The sequence below is a fragment of the Pavona decussata genome, unplaced genomic scaffold (assembly GCF_977016875.1).
Source record: "Pavona decussata unplaced genomic scaffold, jaPavDecu1.1 SCAFFOLD_214, whole genome shotgun sequence".
Lineage (NCBI taxonomy): Eukaryota > Metazoa > Cnidaria > Anthozoa > Scleractinia > Agariciidae > Pavona > Pavona decussata.
The window spans coordinates 1,719,657-1,736,721 of record NW_028145619.1 but is presented as its reverse complement, the minus strand read 5'-3'; the positions used below and the strand labels follow the sequence as shown (position 1 = coordinate 1,736,721).

At 39.2% G+C, this 17,065-nt stretch overlaps 1 protein-coding gene across 3 annotated transcripts; it reads left to right on the top strand.

Annotated features, from left to right (window-relative positions):
• The first annotated feature begins 2,562 nt into the window (after positions 1-2,562).
• LOC146460177 (potassium channel subfamily K member 9-like) lies at positions 2,563-15,921 on the top strand. Of its 3 annotated transcripts, none has more exons than XM_085088465.1 (3): positions 2,563-2,657; positions 12,523-12,818; positions 15,199-15,921. In XM_085088465.1, the coding sequence occupies exons 2-3, from the start codon at positions 12,527-12,529 to the stop codon at positions 15,591-15,593; spliced, it is 687 nt and encodes a 228-aa protein (XP_084944591.1). In that variant the 5' UTR covers positions 2,563-2,657; positions 12,523-12,526; the 3' UTR covers positions 15,594-15,921. The 3 variants fall into 3 exon arrangements, with proteins under 3 accessions (XP_084944591.1, XP_084944589.1, XP_084944590.1); XM_085088463.1 differs by having other exon boundaries at positions 14,953-15,916; XM_085088464.1 differs by lacking the exon at positions 2,563-2,657 and having other exon boundaries at positions 12,146-12,818; positions 14,953-15,916.
• Positions 15,922-17,065: the final 1,144 nt, after the last annotated feature.

Genomic DNA, 17,065 nt, shown 5'->3' with positions numbered 1-17,065 from the left:
GTTTTCACAGCTTGGGTTCAGAGAAAAGGGCCGGTAACGATTTGAATTCCCCAACAACCAGGGCGAGAATGAACAAACTAAAGAGTAGATTGCAACCCTGGTTTCCTGGCGAAATTTTTCATAAGGGCGATTAGTGGATTTCTATGAAGATACACGGAGTGAAAGACAACCGCGAATTAGTCAAACCTAAAACATGTTCTCGTTATGTTTTAATGGTAAAAACCCTTTTCGTTTCATATAATTTGCTGCTGCAACAGCATCGTGTTACTCTTATTGCCCATGTGGTGCCTACTAATACAGGGATTTTTTTTTGCGCGGTTTAAAACTATGCGGAGAAAGCAGAACTTAGCAAGTGCTTTGGTATCCAAAATGAAAATTGGGGGCGTCGATGCATTTTTCAGAGATAAAGAAGCTTCAATTTGGAAATTAAAAGAAATCGTCATGCATTGCTATGTATTTTACTGCCTTTTGAATCAATTGTTGCGCAATTTATCTCTAAAAATGCGTGGTTATTCCTAATTTTGTTTGATTTTCAATAGCGCTTGCTAAGATCAGCTTTTTTCCACATAGTCATAAACTGCGAAAAAATAGTGAAAACAAACTTTTTGTGACTCCACAAAGAAGGAAAACCTCCTGCTGATGAAAGCTTTGAAAGCTTGGGAACTACATTCAGTACAGCAGGTGCAAGGGTCCAAAGTTCGGAGAAATTTCAGTGTCGTCGAACATAAATATTAATTTGTTAAAAAAAACTTCCGATTCATATAAATTTGACGGACTATGCTTAATTAAAAAACTTGTCGTTCTTTCTTGATTAAAACTGGATTCAAGTTTTTCAGAATTATAAAAAAACAGATTGAAGTTAAGCCGCTCTGCTCCGTGTCGGTCATGTTACAATTGTACTTCTTACCATGGAATGTTTGACCTCGCCAAAACAAAAATGGTTGGAGGCGAACTGAGTTGCAATGAACTGCTTTATAAAACTTTGAACTTTATAACTGATCATTTGAAGACGAATTTTTAGGCAAACAAGTAAACGTAACACAATGTAATCAGCGTGTACCTTTGAGAATTTACTGAGTCCAATTTTAACTGACTCAATTAAAAAAGCCTTGTTATGATCTTTTAATGATAACGTATACAGCTGAAAATCTGACAAACTTTCCCGAACAAGGTGAAAGTCACAATGGTGCTGTTAAAGCAACCCAAAACAGGAACCTTCTTGTGAGAAAAACTAACAGTTCACGTTTAAAAAAGGGTTGGCCAACATCAGTCAATATGAGCACTGAATATCATGAGGCGAGGCTGCTTGACATGTTTGATAGATATTCCGGAATATCCACTCGAAAGAGGAAAAAATTAAAATGTCAGATTCTCATTTGGACCAACAAAAGATAAATTTCATAACTGAATAATTTTCCTCAGTGGTACAGTCAATAATTATACAGTTACAATACAATTGGTTTAAATAACGTTTGAAAGTACTGACTTGCAGTATATCTGATGCTTTAATTCTTCGCCTTTATTGTTTCCATATAAAATAATAAAGGAAGACATACTATTGCTTGCTGAGTAGTGAGCTGGTTTCAGGTCGGCAGAAAACACATATTATTGATCAAAAGAAAACCATCATCAATCGGTAAAAAAAAGCAGGCCTGAACTGCAAGGGCACCCAATAAATCTGTTCGTGTTCGATTCACATTATTGGTCGAGAAGACAAAAAAACGAACAACAAAACAATGCGCCTAGACTCAAATACAATGGAGCTGCAGGTTATCTGATTCAGCGAAAATACAGTTTAGAATACTCGAGGACAAGTCGTTCTGAAAACAGCTATAGATTACAACAAGAGAGTCTTCAAATGGGTATCGACTTTAAGCGAGTATTCTTGTTGAATTTTTTTGAAAGAATAGTGTGATTTGTATATGTAATTCAACAGTTTCAAGGGGCTATTTGGGACAAAAACCTCTGGCAATATTCAGTTCCAAATTGTCCAACTTTGAAATATTACCAGAGGTATTTATCTAGAACTGATGTCCCGCAGAAACCATAGAATTATCTGTCTATACTACAACCCTAAGGTTTATGTAGAACACAGCGCTGTCTGTTTATTAATTCACACAGAAGCTATTGACTTTCTTAATACAACATGTACATTTCTTTCAAAAAAGTCTAATAAAGTAAATAAACTACAGATATTTGTTTTTCTCGAATTTTCTTAATTATGGAAAGTTCATAAAAGCCGTTGCTAAGTTGGATTTCTATGCTTTTATAGAATCACTTACAGATTATTTTGACCTCGGTCAGCCCTGGAAGGGATTCACTTTCTGTCGCCCGTTTCGTTTCTTTCATCGTCGACAGACGTTCTTTTCAATCTGGCCTGAATCATTTATGAAATACGAAATAGTAAGACAGTTTTAACTCAATTCAATGAATTTAGCAGGTGGATGTTCTATACTACTGTGTTGTTTGCTTTTTCAATATAATTGAAAAGTCAGTCCGAACTATTTTAATGTAAATCGGTGACACTCCATGAATGATTTACGAAGCCACCACTTTTGAGTCGACAGCTAAGTCCAGTGAATAACAGATTTTTCAAAGCTGTAGCACAAGAAATAAGCCCCATAACGTACGTTGGGTTCAATATTTGTGCAATTAAGGTACGTATGAAAATGACTGTGAATTTTGGCAACTGACTAATTTTAACTAGCATATAAATGCTTATATACCAATTAGGAAGACATCGCTTTGTTATCTACTCGTCTTGAATAAACCTGTCTAAAATACAGAGCCCTGAGCTAAGCGGAAATTTATCGGTTGTTCTAACCAGCAAAAGCATGGTTATGGAACCAGTTAAACATTTTTTTTTACTGAAATCGACAAAGCATCAACACAGGGTTCGCTCCTCGGATCAGCTCAGAGCAAAAATTCTATACACCTCTGTTCACTATGATTGCCGAAGTACATGTATCATTATCACATAGCAACTATCAATGTCTGATATAAGTCCACATTGCTTTAATTCAAAAGAATCAGAGACGACTAACAAGCGCTAAAGATGCAATCGAAGTACGTGGCTTTTCTCAAATGGAAAAGGGAAAAAGTGACGACACTTATGGCGCGCCTTTCCAGTCAATATTCAAACAACCTTAAAGGGGAAGTACCATGGGGTTTTTTATATCTTTTGTTACAAATGATGAAATAAGACCTTCAATCAGCTGCCAAATAATTCTAGAGGAATTTGAAAGGAAAGAAATCAACTAAGTTCTTGAAAGGAACAACTCGAGATCTGTTCTGACTAGCTCATTTTGGAAACAAAAATGCGAGAACTTGAAAAACATTAGCCTAACGTTTTTCAAGTTTCAATCCATTCCTACCTCTGGCCAGAGGTACTAATCAATAGTTTTATTGCACTGGGGGGATAATTCATAACAAACTTGACAATTATTTTGTTGTTTCTGCTGACAGACAAACATTTTTGGGTTTTGAAATGACAGAAAATTTGCATGATACTTCCGCTTTAATATACAATTCATTCACTACATTTTTGTGCCATATTTTTTATTTCCTTTCTGTATATTTTTTATTTTGATTCTATATTTTTTATATCTCTTCCTAACAATTTATATATACGTGTTTAGCTCATCTATTTTTTTTATTTTGTTCTCTTTATTTTATATGCGTTCTATATTTTTTATATTTATTCCATACTGGTTTTCGTTCCGAGCAGCATTTTTTATTTTCTTTGTAATTAGTATGCAACAAGTTCATGTTCAAGTTTATTAAGTTTTTCAAAAAGTTACTTACAATGAACACCGCCTGCAAATAGCGAGTTAATCTAGACGGGCGGTGTTAAGGACATACATACACGAATTACTGATTGAAGGCGTTAAAAAAATCAATTTTGAATACATTATTGGTCAAAAGAGTAAAAAGTAATGACAAGTGAAGAAAAATATTATGATTTATGATTGAGTTATAATTAAGATGACTTTTTTTATTTCAGAAATAAGAGTGCTAGTGTCAGCATAACTGTCCAGAGTTTCTAAAGTTACAAATAGTAATGCTTGAATTTTCTTTTTTAATATGTGCCTAGGTAGTCTTCGATAGCTTTCGGGAATGATGTTCCAAATTTTAGCTCCAACAATAAAAAAAGAATTTTATGATGATTGAGCCTAGAATAATTAATATAGTAGTTACCAGAATATGCTGAGCGAGTATTATACTGATGTATGTCTTGTGTAGAAGCAACGCGTGATCATATGACCGCGATGCAATTTTCCGCCAATTTCAAGAGCAAAATGGCGGATGGAACTTTAAGACATGGCAACGAGGGAGGCCTTTACAACTTCGTAGAGTCTCTTCGTACCCTGTTGATTGGTAATCAGACTTTGAACACACAAGATGTCTCCGTTCAAAAAAAATAAAAATAAAAATGAATAGGAATTTCAGTGGAATCCACGGAGTGGCTCGTCTCTTCGCTGTTTCCAGGTCAAATTGGTATTTGGAAATGTTGGTTTTTGTGGAGGGAGGAAAACCGGAACACCCGGAGAAAAACCCTCGGAGCAGGGACGAGAACCAACAACAAACTCAACCCACATATGACGCCGAGACCGGGAATCGAACCCGGGCCACATTGGTGGGAGCCAAGTGCTCACCCACTGCGCCATCCCTGCTCTGTTGATTGCTTTGAACTATTGATTACTTGATTACTTCAGTTGAACAAGCTAACTTGCGCCTGGAAGATGCAATTTTAACTTTACAATTGCTATTGCACAGTGTATTGCATTATAGGGATTCTGTCCTTCAAGATTTCGAGACAATTACAATTACAGAAGCTGTTTTGACAAAAGTACGCTTTGTTTTTCGTATAATGACAAAGTATGAGGAAAGAAATTCAGTTGAGGCAATGGTATCAAATTCGTTCGCTTGTCCTACCACTAAACGAACAGGTGAAGGAAGACCAGTCATCGTCATCGAAAGAAAGCAGATACAATTCTTACGCGAGCTGCATTTCTCCTGGGTGAAAATCGCTAGCTTGTAAGGTATCAATTAAAGTACTTTACTTCGAAGAAGACGCGAATTAAATTTGAATGATGGCAGCGAAAACTGGACTGCATTGTCAGGTGCGTAGTAATTTACAGACTGTGGTTTTTTATACTAGTAGCTTATTTGGTTTTAAGCTTATCAGTGTGTTTGGATAAGGGTTTCTGCGAAGAAGGGGATGGTCAACATCAAAAAAAAAAAAAAGATATAGTCTCGGGTAAAATAAATCGTAGACGCCATACCCTTGGCCAAAGTATTTTAGGTTCCCCAAAATCCCATCTCACTCTATGATGTACGATACTTCAAACTTTGTAATTCAAGTGTAACTTCTTTTCAGATTCTCAGCTTGAAGACGCTGTCAAAGAAATAACTAGCATTACTCCAAACATTGGACAACGAAGATTTCTTGGAGCTCTTCGAGCAAGGGGATTTCGAATCCAGCGATGGAAGGTTCGCAACTGTCTTTGTAGACAAGAACTGCTTGGGACAGCACTTCGCTGAAGTACTCCGGTTTACCGTCGAAAGTACTCTTTACCAACGCCAAACGCTTTGTGGCACAAAAACGGTAACCACAAGCTTGCCAGGTACAGGTTTGTTGTGCATTGCTGTGTTGATGGTATTCGAGGGTTATTGTGTATACCACCCTAACTGAGGGAGTACAAGAGTTTGGCTTACCTTCAAGAGTAAGAAGCGTCATGGACTGGAAAATGATGGGGTGGCACAGTACATGTTGGGAAATAGAGGACAGGACAGAGGAAGTATCATAACGGGAAGCTCTGTCCACAACTGCCGTGTTGAGCGCGCTCATAGCGACGTTTATGCTGGTGTCCCTTGTCACTTTGCCAATATCTTTAGTGGAATGGAAGACACGGGTCTTCTTGACCCGTTAAACGAAGTACATTTATTTTCATTGCACTTTGTCTACACACAAGGATAAACAGGGCATTGCAACACTTCACTGGTCAATGGAACAATCACCCCGTCTCCGGTGAACATCAGTAATCTCCCCTACAAATTTTTGCCTCTGGGATTTTGGAGAACATGCACTCTGGATACTCTGGAGTTGAGAGTATTCTAGATCTAAATCAAATTCCATTGTATGGGTTTGATCCAGATGGACCTTTCCCGTTGACGACGATGATTACCAGGTCTCAATGCCAGCAGTTGATGTTCAGCTCACACCACAACAACTACACATTTCAACGGGCAATCAACACCGCGACTTTTTAGCGTTGCCAATTGTATTTTCATTGCGCTTAATTTACGCCCTTCTGGCGCGCCTATTCTACTCATTAACAGCCTTTAGCGTTTCCTACACATTTCTTCCATAAATAGTCCTATTCTGCTGTTGTCGCTCTCTTTTTTGCTACTAGTATTGCGCTGTTCTCGGCGAGTCGTAGATGTACGCTGTTCTGGTTGAATTTAAGATTTTGCTGTTCTCGGAGAATTTTCATCTCTTACCTTTCTAGCCATTCCATAGTTTGTAAGTATTGGCTATTTTTTTTTCTGTTGTTATAGGCTTCATTTTCGTTTATTTTTTTGTTAATTAGCTTATGTAACACCCATGAATTTTGCTTGTTTTTTTTTTTTTTTCAGTTGAAACGTTTTCTCCGTTTTCTTCGTTTTCTCAGTTTGGTTGTTGTCCGTTTTTCTTCCTATCTTTTTTGTTTTAAACAATTTCAAAATAGGGAACGTTTGATTGTTGTTGCGGTCATTACATTCATTCAAAAACTATGGCTGACTGAACTGTGCTTTGAACAATGGAAGCTAATATTGGTTGTGGAAATATTGATTTTGGCGTTGACGAACCGTTCTCAGAAGTGCAGACAAGTAAAGGATATCACGCTTTGAAAAGATCGTGCGCAGCACACAAAAGACATTTGACCAGAATTTGTCAAGAAATCAGGCCGTTGCTAGTGAACAGTGAAAATTTAAAAATCGCTGAACTGAGGTTGCTAGTTTTAAAGTCGGCCTTCGATAGATTTGAACGGGCAAATATCGCGATTGTTGACAGCGTGGATAGTCCAGAAGAGTCACAAGCGTCTACCCTTTCGACTCAAGGAAGTTCCAGAAACCTAGAAGCTTGTACTCCTCGTTATGAAAGAGCATGGGAGGAGCAGAGACTGCCTATCAAAGACAAGACGACTTCCTCTCCCAGAAAATGTCTCGTTTGCAACGAGATGCATCAGTTGTTGAACTTTGAAAAATTCAAGAGGAAGTCATATGGTGATCGTATTAAGATAATACATGACTCTAAGTTCTGTGAGAATTGCTTTAAAGTTGGTCACATGGCCGAGGGATGTATGCTAAGAAATGGCTGTTACTTTGAAGGCTGCAGTATGAAGCACATGACAGTTTTATATCCACCAAGTCCTCCCTCGACTTTTTCGCCTTCCCAAGCAGTACATCATTCCGTGGTGGATTCCAGTGGTAGCGACAACGTCCGTTCTGACATTATTACTGCTCAGAATCACGTAATTGGGGCCTTCGAGCATGATTCAAAGAGCAATTCATCCAATGCAGTACTTTTAAGGATCGTCTCCATGAGAGTACGTGGCAAACCTTTGGATAAGGTGGTCGAATCTGATGTAACTCTGTGCGACAGAAGTTTGGTTGAGCAGTTGGAGTTAGAGGGAAAACCAAGAAACGTCTTCTTGACAACTCAAAAAATGAGGGACAGTCCGAAAAATGGCCTAGAAGTGCTTCTGTCTATCGAATCAATTCCGGTGACTCAAGTCTGGAAGTACCAAAAGCCTGGACTGTCGACCACCTAAACATATCTGAAAGCAGTATTCCTAAAGATGGAGACGTGAATTCATGGCCCCATCTAAGTGGCATCGAATTCTTAGAGCTCAAAACTGAAGGAAGTCAAGTTGCTCATAGGATGTGACGCCCCTGAAGCGTTCTGAGTGATGGATGAAAGGTGTGGCGGAAGAGGAGAGCCTGAATTTTTGAGTGGACGACTGCTTGAGGTCTGTGGAGTCTTCAAGTGTGGCCAAAAATTTGAGAAAGGAACTCTCAGAGCTGCTGTCCAAAGGAGGATTCAGTTTGACGAAATGGTTATGCAAGGACAAAGATATCTTGGATGGTATCCCAAGGTCCGAGAGAGCGTCGTCAGTCTTTGACCTCGATTTGAATGCTGGGTTCCTTTCGGTTGAACGTACCCTAGGGATCCAATGGAATGTGGATACAGATACGCTAACCTTCAAGATAACTGCAAGAGACAAGCCCCCAACTTGCAGAGGCATTTTGTCCGTAACCAGTTCGGTATATGACCCGCTTGGTATTCTGGCATCGTTTATTCTTCTAGCGAAGAAGCTGATTCAAGACCTTTGCAAGACAGGCTATGACTGGGACGAGCACATAGGCCAAGACGAAAGCTTACGCTGGGAGGTATATCGCGATTCCACGCAGCTTTAAGCCGATTGATTTTGGTTCTCAAACAGTTACAGAAATCCACCACTTCGCTGATGCGTTGCACATGGCGGTGCGTTTTCGTAATTGAGATCCATCAACAAAGTCAAAGAGATCCACTACAGTTTTGTCACAGCGAAAACGCATTTGGATCACGTCAAGCCAATGAACGTACCTAGGCTTGAACTATCAGCAGCAGTACTTGCGGTCAGACTGGACCGAACGTTGAGAAAAGAATTGGAGATAAGCATCGACAGATCAGTCTTTTGGACAGACTCTTCTGCGGTCTTCCAGTACATCCGGAACGAAAACAAAAGATTCCAAACGTTTGCTGCGAGCCGATTAGCAGTTATTCATAATGGTTCGAAGCCTTCTCAATGGAACTTTGTGGATGCAAACAGGAACCCCTGCTGATGATGCAAGTACAGGGGTTTACAGTTGAAAGACTGCTAAGCCAAGATAAATGGTTCCATGGACCTTAATTCCTGATGAGTGAACAAACATCTTGGCCAATCTTCCCAGATCCTTTGGCACCAATTTCGGATCAAGATCCGGAGATTAAAAAGCAAGTTCAAGCGTATCAAATTACTAAGGTGACAGACGTGCGCATGTTAGACCTGATGATTCAGCGATATTCTTCGTGGTATGCTCTTAAGAAGGGGGTGACCTGGATATTGCAATTCAAGTATTACATCCGGAGGATAATCCATTCCAAGAGGGAACCCATAGTCGAGCTTGATGTTCCGCATCCGCCTGAAGAATTATCCCTGGAGAATTGGAAGTCCGCAGAGAAGTTGATCACAAAGCTACTGGCAAAAAGTGTCCTTTCCTGAAGTCATTGATGCCCTCCCAAATTCAAAGTCTACAAGGCAAGAGAAAGAGAAAGCCTGAGAAATGCCGGTTCGTTTGGATCTATTTAAAAGGAAGGGGAGTTAAGGGTTGGCGGAAGACTTGACAACGCGCCACTGGCCTACGAGTCAAAACACCAGTTGTTGTTGCCACACAATCATCATATTCTAAAATTGCTCATTATGGAACATCACAAGTCCGTCGACCATTTTGGAGAAGAATATGTTCTCTCGCGTTTGCGGCAGAAATACTGGATCGTCAAAGGACGAGCGGCTGTTCGTAAAGTGCCTGGTGGTTGCTTAACGCGTCGGAAGCAAAATGCGGTTCGTGGCCAGCAAGTATTGGCAAACGTTCCCGCCGAAAACAATTGATTCCTTTGGAGCCGCCATTTTCCTATGTGGGCATCGACTTTTTTGGTCCGCTGTACGTAAAGCAAGGAAGAAGTACCGTGAAACATTACGGATGTTTTTTCTCGTGACTTACGACGAGGGCCACCCATATTGAAGTAACCGAGTCTCTCCAGACAGATTCATTTATTAATGCCTTACAAAGGTTTATCAGCCGGATAGGAAACCCCAAGGTTGCAAGGAGCGACAATGGAACTAACCTTTGCTGTGCAGAAAGAGAGTTAAAGGAAGCGTTAGAGAATTGGAACCAGAAGGAATCAAGACTTTCCTTCGCCAGAGGAATATCGAATAGAAATTTAACCCCCCCTGGTGCCTCTCACATGGGAGGGGTATGGAACAAATCATACGCTGCATACGAAAGATCCTCAGAAGTCTTCTACGTGAACAACTGATTTCTGGAGAAATCCTGCGTATCTTGATGGCCGAAATCGAAGAGTCGAAATCTTAACAGTCGCCCGTTAACTCCTAACAGTGACAACTCCACTGATCTAGAACCTTTGACTCCGAATCACCCGTTTCTTCAGCGATCAAACCTGAATAAATTGCCTCCTGGTGTGCACGTTCGTGAAGGAAGTTTTTATTGCCGGAATCGCTGGAGACAAGTCCAGTACCTCACCAATGTCTTTTTGAAGAGATGGCTAGCACAATACTTGCCCTCTCAACAAGAACGACAGAAATGGATCAAACCACGTTGGAATTTTGCTGTTGGTGATCTTTTTTGCAGATGAAAGAGTTCACCGTGGTCGATAGCCTTTGGGGCGTATCGTTTAAGTCCACTCAGGAAAGGATGGATTCATAAAATCTGCCACGGTTTCAGGGACGTCCACCATTTTATCAAGACTTATAACCAAACTGTGTCTCCTTGAGAATGGAAAAGACTGAACATTGAACTTGGATGATTTAAGCCTCATTACTCTTTTATTGATCATCTTTAAGGAGCAGTTTTGGGAACCTAGCTGCAGTATTAGGTCTTTTAGTTGCTCAGTGAATTTATTTGTGAAAGTTGCTTAAAGTTCAGGGACCGGAAATGAAGCAACTAATCTGTTAATGGGCAATCAACACCGCAACTTCTTAATGTTGCCAATTGCATTTTCCTTGCGCTTAATTTACGCCCTTCTGGCGCGCCTATCCTTCTCATTAGAACCCCTTAGCGTTTCCTACGCATTTATTCCATAAATAGTCCTATCTTTTTTGCTACTAGAATTGCGGTGTTCTCGGCGAGACGTGCATACGCTAGTTCTCGGTGAATTTAAGATTTTTGAGGTTTTCGGCGAATTTCCATCTCTTGTACATGTATAGTCTTTACCGTACATAACTATGCAACTAAAGCAAAACTAAATAGCCCTAAAATGGGGAAACTGCTCAATAAAAGACTGAAAACAATAAGTCTAAGAACAACGGCCTCACAACGAGGTGGTGATGAGTAAAACATAATAGTTAAGATGTTACCATAGTTAATTGTTATGTAAAGATATCTCAATACTAAAGGTGCTGCACATAATTTGTCGGCACAATGATACCCGCTTCACCCGTGTTGCGAGTTATTTTATTTTTCTTACTTGTAATAATGACATTATCCTAGGGAACAACACCACACTTTTTAAATTTAAAAACATGTTTCGTGTGGTTCCTTAGAATAACGACATATCTGCTACTATCCAGACCTTTTAATAATGACATTATAGAAATTTAATGCACTTTTAAGGTATGTTTTTCACTGCTTTACTGCTTGGCAGTAAATGTTAAGTTATTTTTAAAATCTTTCCAACTTCATCTTCTAAAGCAAAAATATCAAAGTTACCGTACACTGTCGAGCACTATAAAAGTTGAAGATGAAACATCTAATTATTTGCGGCATTATTTCAAGACGGGAAAAAACACCAATTGAATGAATGACACCCGGGCAGTTAAACAAGTGCCTCCAGAAGTTTTATATGACGGGAATTATTGCTAACTGCGAATGAGCATCGCTCGGCGAGATTTGCACTAGTTTAATTTCCGACCATATGTCGGTATAGTTATTGTCAGAAATAAAGTAATTTTTTTGGTCCGCTAGTTATTTAGCTAGTGTGATATATATATATACTAAAACAGTTATTCACCTCAGTATTTATTTATTTATTTATTTATTTATTTATTTATGTATTTATTTATTTATTTATCTAGTTATTCATTCATCTATTTTTTATTCACCTCATTATCGGTGAAAGTGGTGGATATTTACCTCTACTTCGGTGAATAATTGTTAGATATTCCTGTTATTCTTGCCCCCCCTGCCAAGTCACCTCCCCCCATTATGGGATCCGGCGATGCTTGCTCTCATTCAAGGTCCACCAACAGGGGGCCCCAAATGTTGCCTCCTGTATTTCTAGGTCGTTTGGTGGCCTTTTAAAACCATCTTTAAATAAGCTTATACAGTATAATATCTTGGGGTGCTTTAGGTGAAAATTTTAGTCGCCGGAGGATTTCGGGAAACGGAATCTTATTCATGTATTTACAAGCTGTCGAAGGTTTTTTGAAAATGCTAGCTGTCGTTACTTCGCATTTTTATCGATTTATTTGCCTCTCCAAAAACGAAAAGGGTTATAGTTTTCCAGTGTCGCCGCAAAATTTTGAACTAACGTTTTTTCAAAGAAATCTTGAGATCTTTTTAAACTAAATCCGAATATATGAGGTGATAACGACCTTCAGACCATATTTACCGATATTCACAACCTCTGTCCCGCTTTTGGTAAGGGGCGAATAGACTTACAAAAAAAAAACTGAACTAATGTCTGCGTGTTTTCTTTCTCCTTTCACATTTCAATAGGAAAATGAATACACTTCTTGGAAAGACATTGATTAGGTTTGGATTGTTTTACGGGTACGCTTTATTCGTTGCTTGGATTTTCACGTTGATAGAAAAAACAGATGAATTATCACACGATAGAATGGTACGAAAGCTGCAAGAACTGAGGAAGGTAATAAGTCAGAAGTATAACATGACGGATAACGACTTTGGAAGCTTTGTCAGAGAAGCCGCCGCAGCGGTGATTGAACACGAGGAAAAGGACTGGACGTACATAAACAGTTGCGGATTTGTTTTCGCTGCTCTAACTACGATAGGTAAGACATTTGGTTTGTCCTTACTGCATAACTTAGAAAGTTAAATGATTGCGTGCGAGTCAAAAAATTTCCGACAGTCCATTGCAGCGGCTTACTTCCAGTTAGAAGAAATAGGATTGGTCCATAAAAGAGGGAGGATGGAAGCCTTGCCGTCAATGATACAGAAAAGGCAAACTTAATAAAGGATTTCTTTGCTAATATCGGATCTAGACTTGGACGAGCCAATAGCAATTAATCTATAGCAGAGCGATCGCACTGGCTCACTGCCCTCTGTGACTGATATCACCGACTGCGAGGATTCGGTCCGGCGCAAACTAAAAGCTATCAAACCGAGTAAATCAGCAGGCCCAGATGACATTCCACCAAAATTATTAAAACTAGCTGAGCCTGCCATTGTCTCACCCTTGACTGGCCTATTCTCATTCTGCGCAAACCTCGGAGAAACCTTTACCGATTGAAATGTACCCTACTATCATGGCTGACTGACTATCTAACTGCCAGAACTCAATCTTCGGTAGTAAATGGCCACCACTCAACTGTGCTAAACGTTACCTGCATGATTCTCCAAGGCTCAGTACTGAGCCCCACGTTGCTCGCTTTGTACTCTAATGACCTTCCAAGTGCTGTCACTTCCGGCTCTACTTTTATGTACGGGGATGACACCGGCACCACCGTTTATTGTATTGGCGACACTGTCGATAGCACTGTAACTTCTTTAAATAGATCTTTATCTGAACTGAACAGCTGGCGCCTAGAGAACTCGTTAACCCCACACTAGGCTACGTCCGAAGTTATGCTTTTGATGAGAAAACGGCACACCGGGCCGGCCGCTAATTCCTGTGACTATTGGAGAGGCACGGATCAACTGGGTAAAACATACTCGTCTTCTGGGCATTACTTTCAACGACAGACTTTCCCGGGTACACCATCTTTCAGATATAAAAAGAGGACTTTGTTAGGGTGCGTTCGATTGGGAAATCCGGATTTAGATTTTGAAAATCTAAATCCGGATTTCCCAATCGAACGCACCCTCAGATCATTCGGATCATGTCGCATCAAAGGAACCGACGAATCCTTGTCCATAGTGGATTCGTCTAAATCCGAATTTCCCAATCGAACGCACCCTTAATAAGCTGAATCTCTTGAAAAGGAGTTCGTTTTTCAGCCGAAAAGCCCTATTGGACTTGCACTTCGAAATAACATTGCCATCCGTTTTATACTGGCTGTTCGTTTCGGGCGGCTGTCCAAATACAGACCTTCTACAGTCCTTTGAATTACTTCACCGAAGAGCAACCAGAATAATATATAACTTACCTCACAATACGTCTACCAACACTCGAATTGGAACACTTTAACCTTTTATTATTAGCTTCGATTAATTACTTTATAGGTGAGGTACCTGCGGCTCTTTCTTACCTCGCACTGCATACAACTTTAGAGGGAGTGATAGCGTAATCGTCCCGCGTTTTAATTCAAAGTTTCTTAAAAACTCTATAAGCTATAGAGGAACTATCCCTTGGAACGCTGTCTCGAGTCACTTTACGGGCCAGTTTACTGTTTTTATTGCAAAGTGAAGAAAGCCTTTTCTTTTAAGGAACTTGATTTTAGCGCACAGTCGTCCCAGTCGCTGCCGAGGCACTACCAATATTTCAAATGCTTCAAAATATTTTACATGTTATGCCTAATTGATGTAGTCGATTTTTTACATGTAAATACGCAAACTCATTTGAACATTTCTTTTTCTTAAAAACTAATATTCTTTTTTTTTTTACTTTTAACCATGGTAATTGTGTTCTGTAAGTAATGTTATCACTATTTTAATATACAGTCGACTTCCGATAACTCAAACCTTCAAGGGAAATTGAAAAAGGTTCGAGTTATCGAGGGTAAAATAATATATAGGAAATGGTCTGGAAGAAAAGAAAAATTGGTTCGGGTTTGCGCGAGGTTTTAGTAAGCGAGGGTTCGAGTTATCAGGAGTCGACTGTCGTTTAATAATGTAATTATTTTCACATGACCCCACAAGCTGTGAGCTTTAAACTCTATCGTGTTTAAGTAAAGAATATGATGATGATGATGATGATGATGATGATGATGATGATGCATTCATTATTGCATGGTTGATTATTTTTAGGGTTTGGACACATCACGCCTAAAACACAGCTCGGCCAAGGTGTCACGATCATCTTTTGTATCTTTGGTATTCCGTTAACCATGTTGGCCATGAAAGCAGCAGGTGAACTTTCGGCTACTTGTATCAGGTTTCTTGTCATCAAAACAGAAACCGGTTTGCTCAAGAGAGCTGCACCAACACACGTTAAAATGAAAACCTTTTTTGTGTCATGTTTATTAATCATTGTCCTGCTCATCTCCGGAACAGGCGTGTCAATCAACTATCTTGAAGACTGGAGCTTCATTGAAGGACTGTACGCGTGGTTTACAACTTTCACAACTATCGGTTTTGGAGATTATGTTCACCTGGAATCTCTCGCCTTTAAAGTAGATCATGGGGAATCGTCTAAGACCCGCCTCGTATTTTATGCCATACTCTTTGAACTGCCCTATTTGGTAGGCCTGAGTCTCATGTCCTGCACTTTAACATGTCTTGTTGATTCTATGGATCAGTTACGAGATCTCCGAAATCGGTTTGGCAATTGTTGCCCCACCTTCAGTTGCCTCACGCGAAGACTACACTCCTCGAGAGTAACAGTGATTGAGGACTTTAACCAAGAGGACAATCAGGCGAATGAAATATCTGAAACCCATTGGGTCTGAAGTCTGTAAATAGAATAGGGAAAAAGTACAAATATTGTTTGACATTTAACAAATTGACGCCATTTTTCGTCATAACGGTGTCAAATCCGCCGACTACTTTAACAATGTTATGACGAAATTCATGCGGACAGACGCATGTAAAACTGATGTCAATTTTTTTTTACTACAAAACAAAGCGAGAAGGGACAAAATGAAGTCAAAACGCGCGATAAAATTGCGAGAAACTCAAATTTCAGCAAATATGCCGCGACCAAAATCAAAACCTCGTCTCGCTCTTTGGCAAATCATTGACAGTGACTGAGAGAGACAGCCTTAAAACAAGCTTGCAAAATAATAATAATAATAATAATAATAATAATAATAATAATAATCTTTATTTGTGCTTTTTTCAGTGTACATAGTTGATCCTTACAATCTTGCTGAGGTAATATACAGAATTTATTAAGTTATTAGTTAAAATGATGGGCAAGCAGAAGATAAAAGGAACCATTTGGTTATCTTACGAGCTCCTTGGCTAATTTAGGTTCTAGATAGCACGTCAAAATAAATGAAAAAACTGAAAAGGCAAAAGGAAGGAAGAACTTATTTAAATGTAACATGTTATCGTATGTTACGTGGTAAAGATAAAAGAAAATTAGTTCATTTGTTGTTCTGACTGTAAATAAGGTATAATTTGTTTCGGAAAAGCAGACACACTTGGTATGAGTTTTTTTTTTTTAAAGGAGTTGGAAGGTCTTTCCAAATATCGGTTGCCATGAATAAGATTAATTGTTTACCTACATTAGTTCGTACGTTCAGCTTATAAAGATTATGCTTAGCTGCATATCTTGTGTTGTAGCCATGTATATTACTAGCATATTGGAAGATGTTGTCGAACACTTCAGGCAGGAGGCCTTTATGCCATAAATCAAAGAATTTCGAAACTTGTAGGCGATAAATTTTATTAACTGTTACAAGGCCTAGTAGATGTAGCAAAGGTTTGGCTTTCTCTGTTTCACTACCAAATAATTTGGCAAAAAATATTAATCTTACAATATGGCTTGTTTCACTTGAATATTTCTTATATGTGTTTACACTTCCCCAAGCTAATACGCCACAAGAAATATAAGGATAGATTAGATTGTAGTACATTTGTCTTAGTTGTTTAATTGAGAGGTAATACTCTAATTTCGATATTACTCCAGTGTTTCGAGATATACGGGAACAGACAAAAGAGATGTGGTGTTTCCAGCTTAAAGACTCGCCAATCATAACCCCTAGGTATTTTACACATTGCTCTCGTTCTAACGAATAAGAGGAGATGTTGGTATTTATTATGTCAAGATTTATTGGGATAGCCTTTTTTGTGGATTTGATTATCATAAAGCTTGTTTTACCCCTATTGATAGACAGCTTGTTAACATGGCACCATCTTTTCACTTTGGGTAGTTCCGAGTTCATTAAGAGCCGCCCTCTGTAACTATCGACTATCG

Excerpts from the sequence above, each read along its gene's own strand:
- LOC146460177 (XM_085088463.1), top strand. The coding sequence starts at position 12,527 with ATGAATACACTTCTTGGAAAGACATTGATTAGGTTTGGATTGTTTTAC. Across the intron at positions 12,819-14,952 it reads CGCTGCTCTAACTACGATAG|GGTTTGGACACATCACGCCT; the intron begins GTAAGACATTTG and ends GATTATTTTTAG.